This window comes from Cervus elaphus, chromosome 20, assembly GCF_910594005.1.
Source record: "Cervus elaphus chromosome 20, mCerEla1.1, whole genome shotgun sequence".
Lineage (NCBI taxonomy): Eukaryota > Metazoa > Chordata > Mammalia > Artiodactyla > Cervidae > Cervus > Cervus elaphus.
This window is the reverse complement of record NC_057834.1, coordinates 50,588,322-50,606,260: the sequence shown is the minus strand read 5'-3', so window position 1 is coordinate 50,606,260 and position 17,939 is coordinate 50,588,322. Positions and strand designations below refer to the sequence as shown.

The following is a 17,939-nucleotide window of genomic DNA, read 5'->3' as shown; positions in this document are numbered from 1 at the left end:
TGCCTCCTGTTTCACATGTCTCACCTGAGCTGGTGGGAAGGTATAATGAGGGCACAAGCCGAGGTACCAAAGAGAAGAGACGGATGTGAAGTAGGAAGGCAAAGCTGGACTTAGTCACCCCCAAGTTGAGGGGGCACATGAAGGGTGAGAGGCAAAGATGACCCTGCAGTAGGAAGCAGAGACTGTCCCAGAGCCTGGGGATTAGGCTGCTGACTCGGACAAGGGGGACAGGAACACCCTAGAAACTCCATGGGCTCAAGACCCTCAACTGAAATGCGGAGAGGAGACCAGATCACTTCCTGAATTTCCTGCTGCTCTAAAGTCTGACAATTCAGGATGTTCGGTTGGGTGTGAACTGCCGAAGTGTTAACAGAATCTGATTCTCTCCGAGAGCGTTCCCTTGACATATTGCAGGGACGGCAGGAGCAGGGACTGAAGGTATTTCGCTAGCCAGGGATAGATCTGTGGAAATGCCTTCCACCCCTTCACCTGCTTCTTGCTCTCTTCGACTATTTCCCCAGGAGTATTAGTTTAGATAAGAAGAGTCAGTGAAGATAAAGCAAGAGACAGCTCCCAGAGGGCAGTGAGGATGGAGAGGGAAAATTTGGAATGAGTCATGGGCGGATTTTCCCCGGAAACTCACACATACAAGGGCAGGAACTGCATCCATCTTCGGCCCTGGGATTTTTTACCTAAGCAGAAGGGCTACTTATAATGAAAAAGAGATCAATCGAAAAGCAATATATGTTCAATTTAGAAATGTCAGAATAGCAACAACAGCCAAGGACAACAGAACAATAGGCATTATCCCACCACTCAGAGACCAACACCCTAGTGAATGTTCTTCCAAAATATACACAAACAATGCTTTTTAAGAAACAAAAATAGGATTATATTGTTTATTGTAATCTTTCCCCTCGTGTTTAGTTGGTTCATATCATGATTTGTTTAACAGATTTCCTCCTTTCAAATATTTAAATCATCTGTAATTTTGAGTTATAAAAAATTCTACAAGGTATAAATTTTAGCCAAGTCTTGTAAGTCTTTTATTATTTCCTTAAGATAAAATCATTCTTGTGGACTTGCTAGGTCAAAATATGAATATTTTTGATGCTTCTAATTCACACTGAGAAATTGTCTACCAGAAACTCTACATCTGCTTGTGTTTCTACTGTCCATATTCAAGAATGTCTGTTTTTACCATCATCGACATTGTATATTTTCATTTTTAAATAAAAGATGGAAATACACCTTTGTTAAAATTTATATTCCTCTGCTTTTTAATAAGTCGACTCCATTTTCATAGGTTTATTCAATCGTGCTTCTTTTTTGGTGAATTGTCCTTTGATGACCTTGACCCAGTTTAATATCAAGATGTCTATCTTTTCTTTCTACATTTACATGAAAAATTTAATTTCAAAGATATTAACCTTTGTTATATATCATGCAAATAATTTGCCCCTTTCAATACTTTGTCTTTTAATGTTTCTTAGGGCTTTTCATGTACAAAGATTTTAAATTTTACATAAATTTATCGATCCTTTTCTTTTTCAGTTTCTGTCCTTGAAGTCATGCTCCTTCAACATTCAGAATTAAGTGAGATGTCAGTGTTATGTGGCAACCTGGATGGGAGGAGAGTTTGGGGGAGAATGGATACATGTATATGTGTGGCTGAGTCCCTTTGCTATTCACCTGAAACTATGATGACATTGTTGATCATCTATACCCCAACACAAAATAAAAAATTTAAAGTTTGAAGAAAAAAAAAGAATTAAATGAGATGTGAGAGGAGCAGGATTGATTAATATTTCAGAGAGAACAGACATCTGCTCTCCATTTGCCCCATGAGAGCTTAGGAAAATTATCAGAAAGGCCAAGGCAGGGAGCACCATGGCCATCACCATGTTGTCTGGACGAGGACTTGGGAGGCTGTGGTTGGCAGCTGGCTAATGGGTGAGCCGCTTACAGGTAAGGGAGCTAGAGGCAAATTGTTTCTCAGGATCTGCATATGCTTTGGAACAGATGTGTTTTAAGCACCCTTTATTAAACACACTTTTTATTACAGAATGAATATGTTCATTATCAAAATTTCTAACTTCACCAAAGTTGACAAAATAGTGAAAGTTTCCTTTTTGCCTCCTCCAAATCCAAGTCCTGAAAGGGAAGTGCTGTGAAAAGTTTGGCATGAGTCTTCACAGATTTCTTCCTATGTCTACACTATTATAGTATAATACAATACAATATAATATAGAATATGCTCTTAGGGCTACTTCTTTCTATTTTAACTCAACCAATATTTCATCATATGAATATACCACAATTTTAGTTGTTTGAAAATTTTTATTACCAAAAAAGCTATAACAAATATCCTTGGACAGAATTTTTTCACATTTATTCAAGTATTTTTGAAAGATAGGTTTCTCAAATTAAAATTACTAAGTTAAAAAAAAAATATATGTGTATATATATATATATATATATATATATATATATATATTTTAAAGTTTAGTGGAAACTGTCAAGTCCCACCCATGGGAAGTATACTTTATACTCCCTCAAGTATTATATGAAGGTGCCTGCTTCTCCCAACATTCCCATCAATAATGTAAATCACTATCTTTTCTAACTTTGCCAATTTGAATGTGAAGATGGTATTTTATGACTTATGTATAATATCTGTAGCATTAGATGTCTTCTCATACATTTATTGACATTTTTTCTATAATGTATTTCTTCTATAAATTGCTTGTTTGTATTCTTTGTTCATTTTAAAAACCAAATTTCATTTGTCTTATTGATTGATAGGAATAATTTATCTATTTCAATAGTAATAATTTTTCATATATACTGCAGTGGAGGGCATAGAAGGCGGGCTGTAAGGTTGAATCTGGCTCCTTGTCAACTAAAGGGTGATTCTAAGTGGCTTACTTAGTCTGTTAGTTCCTCTTCTCTTTGACGAGTATAATAAAACCCACCCAAGGCTGCTGTGAGGATTAAAACACCATAAGAAGACACACTCAGAAATATCCCTGCTTTGGCAAAGAAGGACATCAGCCAGGTTGGTTTTCTGAATTGTATATACTTGAGTGTGAGTGTGTGTGTGTACGTCTGTTTTCTATGTTACTGTAAAGAAGCAAGAAAGAGAGGCACGTGGTTACGCTCACAGGGGGTGGATTCCACTGATGTTACTTGAGTTCCTTTTGCAAGAAGAGCACAGAATCACAGAAGGAAACGATCCCCAAAGATGAACCTCGCATGTGAAATCTTAGCCAGCTTCCTTCTGATTTTCACTGTTCCCACCAAAGGTAAGTTGGCGTGAGGGTCTTCACTCTCACTGTTAGAAGCTTCGTTGGAGACCCTGAACTGAGTGGAAAAGTCAGAAAGGTCACAGCCCTGCTGTTCCTTGGTAGCAAGTTACCTCAGCAACTGTCTTGCTTTTTGTAGGTGAAGACCCTGAAAGCACTGTCGTCTGGGGTGCCTTGGATCATGACCTCATCCTGGACATTCCTGGTTTTCAAAGGAGTGATACGGTAGCAGATATACAATGGAACAAAAACAAAGAGAAGATTGCACGAATCAGGAAAGACAAGCCACTTTACAACCAAATGGACAAATATGTTATGTTTACAAATGGAACTCTGAAAATTAAAACTCTGATGAGAAACGATAGTGATCTCTATAAGGTAGGGGTATATAATTCAAATGGAGTAAACCTACTGAGCAAAACCTTTGATTTGAAGATTCAAGGTAAGTCTTTGACCCCTATATTCCTCCATCTCAAAATGGGTGCTATTTAGCAAGCCAAAGAGTAACATTTATGCAAGGTCCCCAGCCCAGATGTTGGCCTTGGGGAGCCCTAAAGGAAACTGAATGCATTCCTCCTGCCTCGATGCAAGCTCCAGTCTTGTGGGAGAGATAGACTCCACAGCTAATAGACCCTCATGTCTACACACTTCAACTCTCCAGAGGTGGTGGGGATGCTGGTTTGAGTGAAGGATCTAGATTGAGATGGCATTAATTAGGAGGAGGGGAATCAGTGGGCAGAAGGCGCAAAAGGTGGCCATTTCAGGTGGATGATGAAGGATAAGCTATGGGGCTAGGAAGGGGAGGCTGATTGAAGGGCAGTGGGTCTTCTGTCCAGAGAGACAATTTCAAGCCCGGATGTCCTGAAGGAGTGGTGGTAAGGCAGGAAAGGAATAATGCATTAAAGGATGAGTGGTTTCTAATCTGCTCGACATTAGCACGATCAAAGGTAGAAGGTGTTTTTGCTGGTATCTGTAGAAAATACACAAGGTGTGGCTCTGTCTGTCTATGCATGTACTAGGGGAACAGTAGTAACTGTGGGAGATGAAAGATGGAAGGCTAGACAGGGGGCTGCTGCTTTAATCCAGGGGAAGCAGGAAGGGGCTGGTTGGTGAGTCTTAATTCAGGCTTCATGTTGGAATCAGCTGAGGTACAGTAAAATTTACCAGTACTGAGTCCCATCCCAGACCAATTAAATCAGAGTTTCTTGGCTCAGGGCCTGGGCCTTGTTGGCTCTAAACTCCCCAGGCGATTTTAAAGCACAGCCAAAGCTGATAACCAGTGGCCTAAACCAAAGGGTGCCTATAAACTGCCTGAAGCATGCTTCCACTGAGGGTCATGTGTGGGAAAAGGATGAACAAAGTGGCTTGAGTTTGAGAGAGAGGGACAAGAAAGTAGAATTGAAATGACATTGAAGTTGCAAGTCCAGGGGTCCCTTGGCAGGGCATGGATAACAGTAGAAGAAGAAGCTGAACTTGCTTGGAGAAGAAGATAGGAACCTGAGCCTGAACACAAGCCAGAGATTCAGTGAGCAAATAAGCATTTCCGTGCTTGAGACAGGAAATGCTGCCAAAGGAAGGGCCCCCTCCTCCTACGTAAAGTCACCCTCCAGCCCTGTTCTTGAGCACGCGGACCTGGTAACAGCCCCCACCCTCAATACTCACAGACATTGGCAGCCCACCCACCCTCCCTCCAGATGACAACTTTCCACACCTCGTCCGGCACCAGAATAGAGTACAGCTCAGAAATGGGGTGAGATAGATGCAGCCAGAAAGGGCCTCTGTTGTGGGCTCTGGGAACCACAGATGTCATAACTTTGGCCAAGTATTCTGTTTTAAACTTGAGCTTCACATTCATGTATCATTTAGCATTGCCTGGGTAATAATGGCTACCGATGATATGTCATGTGCTTTGCTACATGCTCTTACTTAAGGTTCCCAACAATCCTGAGGGGTAGTTTTTCCCTTATCAACTATGAGGAAACAGGTAGTGGTCTGACGGGAGCAAAGTCAGGATCCAAACCCAAGGCTGGTTTTAGCAACGATGGTGACGTTCTGCCCTCACCCTGCCCCGACCCACGCCTACCCCATCAGCTTTATCGAGATATAATGCACATACCATAAAATCCACCCATTTAAAGTATATGATTCTATGACTTGTAGTGTATTTACAGAGTTGTACAACCAAACCGGCAATCAATTTTAGAATGTTTTCACAACCTCAAAAATAAATTCTCACTCTTTTGCCAAAAGACAGAGATCTTTCCATGACACAACTGCCATCTCGTTGTGTGTGTGTGTGTGTGTGTGTGTGTGTAAATGTTACACAGCATGTCAATTTGTGATCCAGTCACCATTTCTTGCCACAAGGCCTTGGGCAAATTCTCTATCTGCTCTAAGTCTGATTTTCATAATTATGACCCTATGGGGTATTCATGGGACAAGGCTTCAGGGAAACCTAACCATAGGTGCCTCAGGCCCCTGGGACATAGTACCTGTTTCCTCAGGGCTAGAGCTCTCTCCATCTCTTTGTTCCTTCAAGCTTCTCTGTTTCCAGTCTTGGTACCCACAACTCCTTAATGAGGGGGTTGCTGACATTAGCTGAGGAAGTCCCCTTAAAAGCAGATGTTAGTGGAGAAGTTCATCCTAGCAACCTGGAATCAGAGAACGTTCATCTATGAGATGTACCCTCACTCAATATAATCATGCCTCTTGTACGAAGCTGTCTTACAGAGACCGTGTATACAAAGATATGCTTTCAAGTGGCTGCACATAGCTGGGTGGTTTATGTCAGTGAAATACTGGAAAGATCTTAAAGTCCCCGGCAGTTAGAAACTTACTGATTAAATCAAGAATGCATGCGCGCTCATTCACTCAGTCCTTTCCGACTCTGATCCCATGGACTGCTAGGCTCCTCTGTCCATGGGATTTTCCCAGCAAGAATAATGGAGCGGGTTGCCATTTCCTCCTCCACGGGATCTTCTCGACCCAGAGATGGAGCTTGCGTCTCCTGCATTGGCAGGCGGATTCTTTACCACTGAGCCACCAGGGAAGCCCTTAAAATCAAGAATACATCATTAAAAAAAGATGGTGGAGATGTATATTTATTGGTGTTCATAAAGTAAAGAATTTCATAATAGATCAGTAAAGGGAAAAAGGCAGACTAAAAAATCATATGATCCAATTTTATTTTTTAGAACATTATTTATATATGGTATGCATGCATAGAAAACATTTGTTAGATGCATTGAAACATTAGTAATTATTGACTCTGCGTGATAGAATTGTAAGTGATTTTTAATCTTCTTGAAACTTTTTTGATATTTCATCAATTTTTATAGTGATGTGATTTACTTGTATGCTTTTTTTACTCATATTTTTAATTGGAGGATAATTGCTTTACAATACTGTGTTGGTTTCAACTGAACAGCAACATGTAGATTTATAAATAGAAAAAAAAAGGAGTATTCCCATTTTGAAAACACAGACAAACTCCTCAACTCAACCCCTAGAGCATGCACTGACCCTGTCTTGGTGTACGGTGATGTTTTTCCACCCTCTTCATTTGGGGTCACACTGAATCTCTGGATGGGAAAACACTTAATTTCTGCTTACCTATATTCTGGGACAGAAATGAAATTTGGTGAGAAAGTTCATGGGGAAGATATGATTGTCTGGGAGTCAGGGAGGGAGGAAATCATTAAGAAAAAAAATGCATGATGAATGGAAGGATGCTGCGAGAGAAAGGGGGCAAATCTGAGGAAAGGAAGGGAAGGCAGGGTGAGAAAAAGGGCAGAATTTGGTCACAGCTCACAAGTGGTGGAATACGATTTGAACCTGGTCCAAATGGCTCCAAGGCCAGGGCTTTTTCTTTCATGACACAGCCTTGGAATGTTAGCATGTCAGAAACGGAGAGGCAGGCGTGTGGGACCATGACAGCCACCGCCAGTATTGTGTGTGCCCAGTCGCTCAGTCGTGTCCAACTCTTTGCAACCCCATGGACTGAAGCCCACCAGTCTCCTCTGTCCATGGAATTTTCCAGGCAAGAATACTGGAGTGGGGTTCCAGTTCCTACTCCAGGAGATCTTCCCTCCCCAGGGATTGACCCTTGTCTCTTGTGCCTGCTGCATTGGCAGGTGGGTTCTTTACCACTGTGCCTCCTGGGAAGCCCCACCACCAGCATCGCCAGAGCCTATCCATGTGCCAGGACTTTGTCACCTGTCATTCCTGCTGTACAGATGGGGAATGTCTTTCTTATCCTTATCTGTGGGTGAGGGCCAGTGAGGTGTGGGGAGTGGCCCAGCAGCTCTGGGAGGATGAAGGGGGCTCTGTCTGTCCAGAGCTTGAACAGCACCTCTGCTCCCAGGATCTGCCGGGGGAAGGAGGAGGGAGTTTCCATTTGTGACCAAGGCCCCAGGCTACACACGTACCAGTTTCTCCAGGGTCAGTTTCCCAGTTGCTCTTAAAGCATTTCTCCCAACCCTCCATCCCCGCCACAGACTCCTGTGCTGTGTGGGCGTCAGAACATGGTAAACCTCTTAACCGTATGACTGAACTTGAATTTGGGAGGGTGAGCTCCTCTCCTGATTTGCCATTTACTAGTGGGTACCTTTGGACCATCCATTTAACACTCCCAGACCCTTGGGTACTTCATCTATAAACAGGAAGAAAAACATCATCTTCTCTGTTTGTTAGGATGAAATGCTATCATATACGTGAAAGCATTTTAAGGTATAAAGAAAGAAAAAAGTGAAGTCGCTCAGTCATGTCTGACTCTTTGTGACTCCATGGACTGTAGCCCACCAGGCTCCTCCATCCATGGAATTTTCTAGGCAAGAGTACCAGAGTGGGTTGCCATTTCCTTCTCTAGAAGATCTTCCCAACCCAGGGATCAAACCCAGGTCTCCCACATTGCAAGTAGACAATTTACCATCTGAGAATATGATGTATATTTTACTGATATATCTATAATTATCAGAAATAAATTTATTCTGAATGTGTTGTATAAATAACATAAAATAGAAATGATATTTTAAAAATTGCTGGGATCTTTGAAGTTGTTTCCTGGTCCCCAACTAACTCCATTTCCCCTCTCTAAATAGGTATATCTTTTACAATCAGTAAGTTGCCTGACTTGAGTTGGATCTTTCTTTTCTTTTCAGAGATGCTCTCAGGACCTGAAATTAACTGGACCTGTACCAACAGAACTGTGAGCTGCAAGGTAGAAAATGGAAGTGATCCTATATTAGAACTGTTTTTAAATAAGAGCACTGTCCAACAAGGTCATCAGAGGCTCATCACCTACAAGTGGAACACCAAATGGAATAAAACATTCAAGTGCATGGCGCGTAACCATGTCGATAAGAAAGTCAGCATGGTGACGGTCATGTGTCCAGGTGCGTGGTAGGCACTGATCAGGCGCCACAAGTTCACATCACAGTCCAGCCTTTACTGCCAAACAGGCAAGGACTGCTCCAGGGCATGGGTGCCTGGCCTGGGAGGCCACTTAGGCTCAGGGTGAGAACTGAAAACACCCCTCTTTCTCCTGGAAATCTCCAAGGGAAGGCTTAGAGGAGAGAGGAGGTAGTGTTCTATGCTTACCCATCTTGGGATTCTTCTCACAGAGCATGGTCTAACCTCAGGTAATTAAAAAGGTGCTCTTCTAGGAGAAAGAATTGCTGAGTTGAAGACATAAAAGGAGCTGAAATGGTTATCTCATACAGACTGCCCCTTGCCAGAGAGGCAAACAGACTTGCCCACAGTCTCTCAGTTAGTCAGGGACCACGACTGTGACCCCAGGGCAATGATGGAGAAGGGAGCAAGAAAGATTCCTTTCTGGAGGGGCGATGGTCGGCACCTCCTATCAGAGACAGGAGCAGAAGGGCTCCTTCTAGAAACCCAGGAAGTGAAGGACTTGGAGAGAGGAAAGGCTAGAGGCCGGGGAGGACTGTGAACCCAGGTGGGCAAAGCTCTAACTGCCTCAGAGCAGAGCGCTCAGCACAGAAAGTTCTGAAATTTCAAGAGTCTAAGTTCTTTCCTGGTCCCCAACTTGACATGACCCCCAAAAGTAATTTTTGAAAGATGGCCTGCTCTGGCCTGGGAGACTGGGGTCTGGACTTCTAGTTTTGGTCTGTCTAAATGTACTGGAATGGCCTGGACAGAATTCCTTCCTCTTTCTGGGCTTTAGCCTCCTGGGCCACAAAGAAGATAAGCCCTGTGATCCCCAAGAGTCTACTCATCTGATACGCCACGATTATCTTTCCAGTGCTGTCTGGTCAATCCCCTGAAAGGAAACCGAAAAAAACAAACAACCAAAAAAACACCAGTGATCTGGCCAGATTTCCTTAGTTTCTATAGCAATTTTGGCTGGTCAGTGACCCTAGGAAGCAACCCTGAGCTGGTGTGAAATCAGAAGTAAGACTTTAATATATATTTTGAATTAGTTATCAGTTGTGTAACAAATGACCCTATATTTAGTGGCTTAAAACAGCAAACAGTGTTGAAGATAATAATCTCACAGTTTCTGTGAGACACTGAATCTGGGACTGGCCTAGCTGATGGTTCTGGCTCAGAGTCATTCAGGCAGCTATCATCAAGGTTCCAGCAGGGGTGCAGTCATGTCAGTCAGGTAGAAGCACTGCTGAGGGAGGACCTACTTCCAAGTTTACTCATGGCGGGCAATCGGCTGCCTCACAATATGGCAGCCACTTCCCTCAGAGCCCCTTGAGAAAGAGCAACAGTAAGGGCCCGGCACAAAAGCCAGGGTCTTTGGTCTTTGTGAACTCGGTCTCAGGTCCCATCACTGCTGCTGTACTGTATTCTTTTAGGAGCCACTCAGTAAGCCCGGCCCGCATTTAATCAGAAGGGGTCGCACACAGGTAGAAATCTCAGGAGGCAGGGCTCAGTGGGGACCATCCTAGAGTCCACAAGTCACATGCTCAGACCAGCGTCACGTCACCTCCTATGAAATCTCTGCCTCCCAGCCATCCCTCCATGCCCCCCATCACTAAGGCACAGTGAGTGAGGTAGCCCCTCCTCGACTTCACAAGCTCTTATCCCCCTTCAGGATGCTCTTAATTAGAGTTGCCAGATTTAGCAAATTGAAAAAAAAAAAAGAAACAAAAAACAGTGTAAATATTTTTTTTTGGTCACCCTGCATGGCATGCAGGATCTTAGCTCCCCAACCAGGAATCAACCCCACACCTCCTGCATTGGAAGCACAGAGTCTTAACCACTGGATTGGCAGGGAAGTCCCTAAAAAGACAGTATAAGTGTGTTCCAAGTGTTGCATGGGACACCCTTATCCAAAAACATTATTCATTGTTTATTTCTAATTTAACTAGTCATCTCCAGTATTTTATCTGGTAATGCTACTCCATGTGTATTTTAACTAGATCCCAGCAGTATAAAAATGTGTGTGCATTAGGGATGGAGGAAGAGAGGAAGGGCTTTGGGGGGAGCTGGGGTTCGAAGACTGGAACCTTCCTGTCACCTCCTTGTGGTGCAGAGTTGGGGGAGCCAGCTGGGGGAAGGGGCACTGGAGACATGGGAGGAATACCTAGGGCAAGTCTGGGGAGGACAAGTTTGCTCTTGAAGACCCTAAAGTGGATCTGGATGCATCATCCTAAAAGGCCATGGCAGAGAGGAGCAATGACATGATTAACCACTTGGCTCAAAACAGATAAGCATGTACTTAAAATCAAAATAGTAGGAGGAGGGAGCAGGTTTGGACACAAGAAAGGACTCTACCCCATGAATTCATGGGCATATTATCTCTGAGAAGGAGTGCAGGAAGGAGTGTGGCTGGATTAGTGACTGTGAGGACATAGCTACCTCTGAGACATGCTGGAACCTTCCCCACAGAAAGCGTCCAGAGGCCGCGCTGGACAAATCTGTGAACAGACTGTGTGGGGCACACCTACATTCCCAAGTGTGCCCAGATAAGGGCATGCTTGTCCTGTCTGAGGACTCTGAGGAGACAAGCTGGTGTCTGCATGGTTTAGCCCCATGTTCCTCAACTGGTCCTAGGCTTGCCCCCAACCCCCCCAGGTCAGACCCTGGGAAGTCCTTGGCTGAGCCCAAGGTGGATTCTGATAGCCCTGACCCTTCCTCCAAGCAGGCAGAACCTAAAGGGCCCTTCTGCTTTTCCCAGTCCAGTTTCACAGCAGGTTAGGATTATGCCTGCTTTCCTGATGGAAGCCCCTTCATCCACAGAGCCTAGAAAGTCTATATAACCAGCAGGCAAAGAATGGGTGAGAGAGAGAGAGACACTTAGGAAGAAAAGCAAGGATTAACAAACCACTGCAGTCTGAACACCTGTTTAGTTTGGTTTCTGAGCTTGCTCCTGGGGCCCATCCTGGGCTTCATGTATAACAGTATCTTCCCAAGAATGTCTGGCTGGAGAAGGGTTTCCTTGTGATGCTGAGCTGAGCTCTGTTCATTCTCAGGATGGACAAGTCCCCTGACCTCTGGCCCCAACTGCTGACTCTCTGACTGCTGTGACTCACAAATGGGCAGATGGCCCAGCATCCCTCTCAGGAAACAGCTCCCAGAAGTGCCAGTGCCCAGAACTGTAGTCATGGCAGGCCCCCATCTTTGTGTGTAGTTTCACACTTTATAAAGCACTTTCACATCCATTATCTGATTGACTTCCAACAGCCACCTGTAATGTAAATTCATTATTTCCATTTTTTCAAAGACAGGAACAGGCTCAGAGAGGTGAAGTAACTGGCCAAAGGTCACACAGCTCCTACCTAGAAAAGCCTGCACTCAAATCAATTTCTCTTAACACAGTCATTGTTATTCTTGTTGCATTATAGCAGCTGAAGGTTTGTGAGTTGAAGATTAAGTTCACCGCTGCGGCTAACTCACTGTGTATCTGAGTTTCTCTCACAGGCCAGGGAAAATCTGGGAGAGGGTGCTTGCTGGCTTTGAGGTTAGAGAGCTGGGCTGGACACATGAAACATGGATCCTGTCTTTGGGAACTACCTGGTCATGAGAATGAGGAAAAAGCAATCATGATGTAGGAGAGCAACCAGAGATGAAGCTGGATAAACAGTGCAGAAATATGAGGATGAGGGGCTGCTTAAAGGAACCACTCAGGAATGGATGCTGTGTGACCTCAGGCAACTCATCCTTCCTCTCTGGGCCTTGTGCATGAAGCTAGAGATTACGTTAGATTTTCTCTAACCTCGTTCTCAGATCTAAATTTCTGTGACATCCTCCTTGAGAAGGGACAGAGCCTTGGCTCACAAAGAATCAGGCATTTCTGGTCCAGGAGAAGAGCTCTCGAAGGAGCCTTGTGAGAGGGGCTTATCTTGAAACCTGCACTCCTTGAGGTATTGACCCTATTCACCAGCCTCCATAAGCTTAGCCTCCGTGAGGCTGAGAAGTCCCATCAAACTCTTTCATCCATAAGATGGGAGGCAGGAGTCCTCGAGTCCTTGGCCAGGGCAATGAAATGGTCCCTCTTCCCAGGACCTCCCATCCATGCCGCATCTGTTCCTCTTGCAGATGAAGGCCTGGATTTGTACCTCATCATCGGCATTTGTGTAGGAGGCGTCGTCTTGCTCATCTTCGTGGCACTACTCATCTGCTACATCAGCAGGAGGAAAAAACAGAGCCACAGGAGAGATGGTAAGCTCCCCCTTCTTCTGTCCCACCGCAGGCCCAGGTGAAATCCCCGTGGAAACTGCTCATGGGGCTGGCACCCAGAGTCTGGAAAGAAAAGACTGGAGATGGGTAGTTTCAGAATGTCAGGGCCTTCACCGGCGGTTACAGTTTGTTCCATTTTGTGGTTAGCTTGAGTTTTGAAAAACAGATTCTCAGTAGTGACAATGGGGGAGATTTGAGATGCTCAGTCCAGGTTGGCCTCACTAGAATCCACCAGCTGAAGCTGACTTGGTGCAAAGCTGTGTGGACATGCTTTGAATGAGCCATGTGTATCTATGTGGATAGAAAGATTAGCATCAAAACACCATGTCTATGAACCAACATCTTGTCTTCTCCTGAGTGGGGGTGGCCAAGCTGGGTTCAGGACCAGTCTCCTAGGAACACTGGTAAAATTTCAGGACACTCACTAAGGACTCACAGGAGCACATTTGTTCTAAAACTGGGTGTTTCTATTCCCTTTCCAATTTACTGTTCCAAGAGGAGTTGTCAGGGCTGTGAGTGTTTCTTTCTTGAATCAGTCCTGACAACCCACTAAGAAAGAAAATGTTATGCTCATGAGGAGCTGGCTCAAGGAGCATCCAGGCCACCCAAAGCGATGTGTTCAGAAAATGATGTTTCTGTGGACACTGGGATGAGGGTGTTAGGGAGTGAGCTACAGGTGGGTCCAGCAGGGGGTGTCCAGTCATCAGCAGGACGTGAGGCCAGGTGGACAGGTCCTCAGGTTCTGCACAAGCTCACATTCACAGCAGGACTGGGTCCCCCTATGTGGGGTCTCTCCCTGGAGTGAGCCTGGCACTCCCAGGCCAACTGCCTCTGCAACTGCCCAAACAAAGATCTGGTCTGCACCTCCCCAGGCAGTGGTGGCCTTGAGCCACCTTTGGATTTAATTTCCTTACTTTAGACTTCTTTCCTCAGGTCTCCCTCAGGCCACTGCTCCAGCATGGGCCCAAGCTTCCACCTCCCTCTCTCCCGCACCCTCCACCCCAGTGGACCAGAGCTGTTTGTTAGTCCCACAAGCACACACGGTTTCCTCACTTCTTGGCCTGACTTGGGCAGTTTTCCATCCCCATCCCCCCTGCAAAGGCTCCTTCCCCACTGCTTAAGAGTCAAAGATCACATGCTTGGACCTCACATGCCATCCGGTGGCAAAACAACTGCTCTTTCTTGAGGCTGAAATGACCAACATGATGATCAACTCAGGTTGACAAAGCAGTTGGCTGTGTCAGACCCCAATCTATAATAGGATGCTTTTTAAAAATGTATTTATTTTTAATTGGGGGAATAATTGCTTTACAGTGTTGTGTTGGCTTCTGCCATATATCAACATGAATCAGCCATCGGTTTACCCATGTCCCATCCCTCTTGAACCTCCCTCCCTAATGTGATGCTTTATACTCATTATCTCATCCAACTTTCTGCATGATCACATGAGACAGATAATATTCATTCAGCTGAAGTTTAAGCTCAGCGAGGTTAAATGCTTTGTCCCAAATACTATGGCCAGTAGGCTGAGTTAGGACAAGGGTGAGATGAACAAGGACCCCCGGATACAAAAGTTGAGGAGACCTCCACCTCCAGGGTTGACCCTGCCCTTGCACAGCCCCAGGGTTTTGGGCCTCCTTTGGTTTTGTGCTCCGGGTGGCTGTTTGCTTCATCTAGTCCTGGCCTAGCGCTGAGTAACCAGGAGATGCAGTGAGGGAGGAGAACATTGAGGCTGGAGGGATTCCATGCAGCCGTGGAGCAATGTGGGCCTTGGCTGGAGTTGTGGGCGTGGGTGTCCTGCTGTGACGGTGGGCTGCACAGAGCTTTGATGACCGCCTTGTCTGTCCAAGCCAACCTGAGGGGTCAGCCCCTTGGCCACACCCCTCCCTTCCTCCCAGAACTCATGGGGCTCTTTGTCTGCGTCTCTCTAGTGGCCCTGGGCCCTTTCCAGAGACTGACATTGTGATCTGCTGTCCTGGTTTGTGCCGCTTATTGACTTTTGGCTATCTAAGAAGAGTGCTTATGTCTGAGCCATCACAGGCACTTAGCAATGGTACCTAATACCTAGAAGATGGGGAATAAGTGTTCTAAAAACAAATGAACAAAACAGCGGGTGACCAGACTAGCAGTAAGCAAATGGCCAGCTCCAGCTTGCAGTCCAAGGATGGAAAAAGGCTTTCCCACGGCCCCATAGCTGGGACCTGGGGTTGAGGCTCAAAGTCCTCTGCATGGCCTCATGGCACCACCTCTGCCTCCTGAAGGCACCAGAAATGGCACAGAAGATATGTTTTCCCCTTTCTGTGCATTTCACTTTTTGTGCTCAGAGCACACCAACATCTCCTCAGCAAAACCCTGGCATTTGGCTTTGAGCCTTCGCGTTCAGAGTCACCCAACGCCTGGATTTCCAGCAGTCGGAGGAGGCTGCTCGGGCTTCCATGAAGGCTCAGCTGGAAAAGAATCTGCCTGCCATGCGGGAGACCTGGGTTTGATCCCTGGAGTTGGGAAGATCCCCTGGAGGAGGGAACGGCTACCCACTCCAGTATTCTGGACAGAAGAATTTCGTGGACTGTATAGTCCATGGGGTCACAAAGAGTCAGACATGACTGAGCGACCTTCACTTCACTTTCACCTGAAGTCACAGCGTGGTGCTCAGAGAGGGCACGTGTTTCCTAAACCATGCACCTCTATACTGATGTGAGCAGCCATCCACCCCAGGGAGGGCGTCCTTGTTCTGGCTTTCTGGAGAACACCGTGAGGATGGCTTTGGGCATAGGGTAGGAAATACCTGACTTGTAGCACAAAGGGGGCCAGAGGGGCCACCCGAGCCCTCCAGGCCTATGGCACCTGAGCATCCTCAAAGATTTCCTCTGTGATTTCAAAACAGCAAAGGGAAAATGACATTACTCTGAGTCATAGGCCTGTCTTCACGGATTGCCATCACACAAAGCAGAAAATCCCAGAGAGGTGAGTGACCAGAGGAGGAATATTTCTTCCAAGTCCAAGAGCATAGGGCTGGCTTATGAATTTCTGAGACACTAATATGTTTCTAAGGACTAAACAGCCCCTTTGCGTAAGTCACAACCCCTCACCAAAATGTGGGTGAATTACAGAAGTGGGTGAAAGGTAGATCTCACACAGAGACCCATCTGAAGGCAGGTGGTTACTAACATTCTTTCTGACTGTGTGTGTTAGTCACTCAGTCGTGTCTGACTCTTTGCGTCCCCATGGACTGTAGCCTGCCAGGCTCCTCTGTCTGTGGGATTCTGTAGGCAGGAATGATGGAGTGGGTTGCCATACCCTTCTCCAGGGGATCTTCTTGATCCAGGGGTAGAACCAGGGTCTCCCACACTAGAGGCAGATTCTTTACCATCTGAGCCACAAGGGAAGCCCCTCTCTGACTCCTCAATCCTATTATAAGGGCTCTGACCCTGAGTGGCGCTAAGGTGTGATACCTGGGATGACTTAGAGTCAGGACTGGGGTCTAAGTGCCCTCTCTGCTCCCTGGAGATCCAGGCATCACGTTCTCCACTGGATTCCTTGCCTCTGACTCCCTGAGTTCTCTGACGCCCTGGGCTGTCCCTCTATCTTGCTGTGGGTCTTTCTGTCCTCCCCCTCAAGACCTGGAATCTCTGGAGAGCAGAGGTGGCTTCTGCCTTCTCATCATATCCCCCCCAGAGCAGCTAGCATGCTGTGGTGTACACAGGAGGTACACTCAATATTGTTACACCGATCCTGATTTTTGCCAAGAGAACTCTTCAGAGAACTCTTCTTTGATCCTTGCAGATGAGCAGCTGGAGATAACAGCACAGAAAGTGACCCTTGAGGAAAGAGGCCGGAAGCCTCACCAGATTCCAGTCTCAACTCCCGCAAATCCAGGCATGTCCCAAACTCCTCCAGTACCTGGTCATCGTTCTCAGCCCCCCGCTCATCGTCCCCGGCCTGTTGGCCCCCGTGTCCAGCCCCAGCAGAAGAGGCTTCCTCCGACGCCAGGCACACAAGTTCACCAGCAAAAAGGCCCTCCCCTCCCCAAGCCTCGCGTTCAAACGAAACCTCCCAGTGACGCCGAAGAAAACTCCTAATTCTGTGCCGCGGCTGTCCTCTTCCTCTCATCAAAAGAGATGAATACCCGTCCTTTCCCATAAAAGGCACTGTGGAATTTCTCCATTCTGGGTGTGCACACCCACACCTCCATCCTCCAGCAAGGGTGCTCTCCAAACAGACCATGATCGCCTCCCCAGCCCGTGAGCCACAGTCTGTGCCTTTTAACACAGCCATGTGGTCTGACGTCTGGAGTCTCTGGCCCCCTTCCCCAATCACCACTTCACCAGGAAGGGAAAAAACAATAAAAGTGCGCACATTTGGACTGGGTGATAGAGCACAGAATCCCAGAGGTCTCCCTGTTCCCTCTCAGAGCATGTGCCCGTGTCTGATGTCGAGCAGTCACTGTGGCCGTGTCTTATACAAGCAGCTTCCTGCTTGAGACACTCTTGGTTTTCTTATGTGCCTGGTGGACACTTGCTCACTGTACTGGGAGTAGCAGTGAAATAAAAGCCTTGACTTGACCCCAGGTGTCATCTAGTGCTGAATGGGAAAGAGGCTATTTGGTGTAGTATGACCCCGCCACCAAATCTGGCCATCCCAGTTCAACCGGTTCCCCTTAATCCCCCACCAGAACAACTGACATCCACTCCCCAGGTTCCAGGTGCAAAGCTGGACCCACGGCCCATTGGTAGATTTGTATAAGGAATTGAAATCTCTATGCACAAACTTCAACAAAAGAGGCACCAGAAAACATAACCTCATTTGCAGTTTCACTTCCTTGGTTCTTCAGACATGTTCATGGTGATCTGTAGAACCATCCTTGAAAAGAGGGGGGTCCATAAAGACTGGAGGCGCCACGAGCCTGTCAGAGAACATGCCAAAGGGGCAGGCTGAGACACAGCTCGGTCGAAGCAAACCCCAGGTCTCAAGTGACCATGATTA

General features: G+C 46.2%; 1 protein-coding gene across 1 annotated transcript; it reads left to right on the top strand.

Annotated features, from left to right (window-relative positions):
* The first annotated feature begins 3,124 nt into the window (after positions 1–3,124).
* Positions 3,125–17,518, top strand: CD2 (CD2 molecule). Its single transcript, XM_043878147.1, has 5 exons — positions 3,125–3,305; positions 3,445–3,747; positions 8,465–8,698; positions 12,816–12,938; positions 16,740–17,518. The coding sequence occupies exons 1-5, from the start codon at positions 3,245–3,247 to the stop codon at positions 17,033–17,035; spliced, it is 1,017 nt and encodes a 338-aa protein (XP_043734082.1). The 5' UTR covers positions 3,125–3,244; the 3' UTR covers positions 17,036–17,518.
* The last annotated feature ends 421 nt before the right edge of the window (positions 17,519–17,939 follow it).

Coding starts and splice junctions, on each gene's coding strand:
- CD2 (XM_043878147.1), top strand. CDS start 3,245: ATGAACCTCGCATGTGAAATCTTAGCCAGCTTCCTTCTGATTTTCACT. Junction 8,699..12,815: donor GGTGACGGTCATGTGTCCAG/GTGCGTGGTAGG, acceptor TTCCTCTTGCAG/ATGAAGGCCTGGATTTGTAC. Junction 12,939..16,739: donor ACAGAGCCACAGGAGAGATG/GTAAGCTCCCCC, acceptor TGATCCTTGCAG/ATGAGCAGCTGGAGATAACA.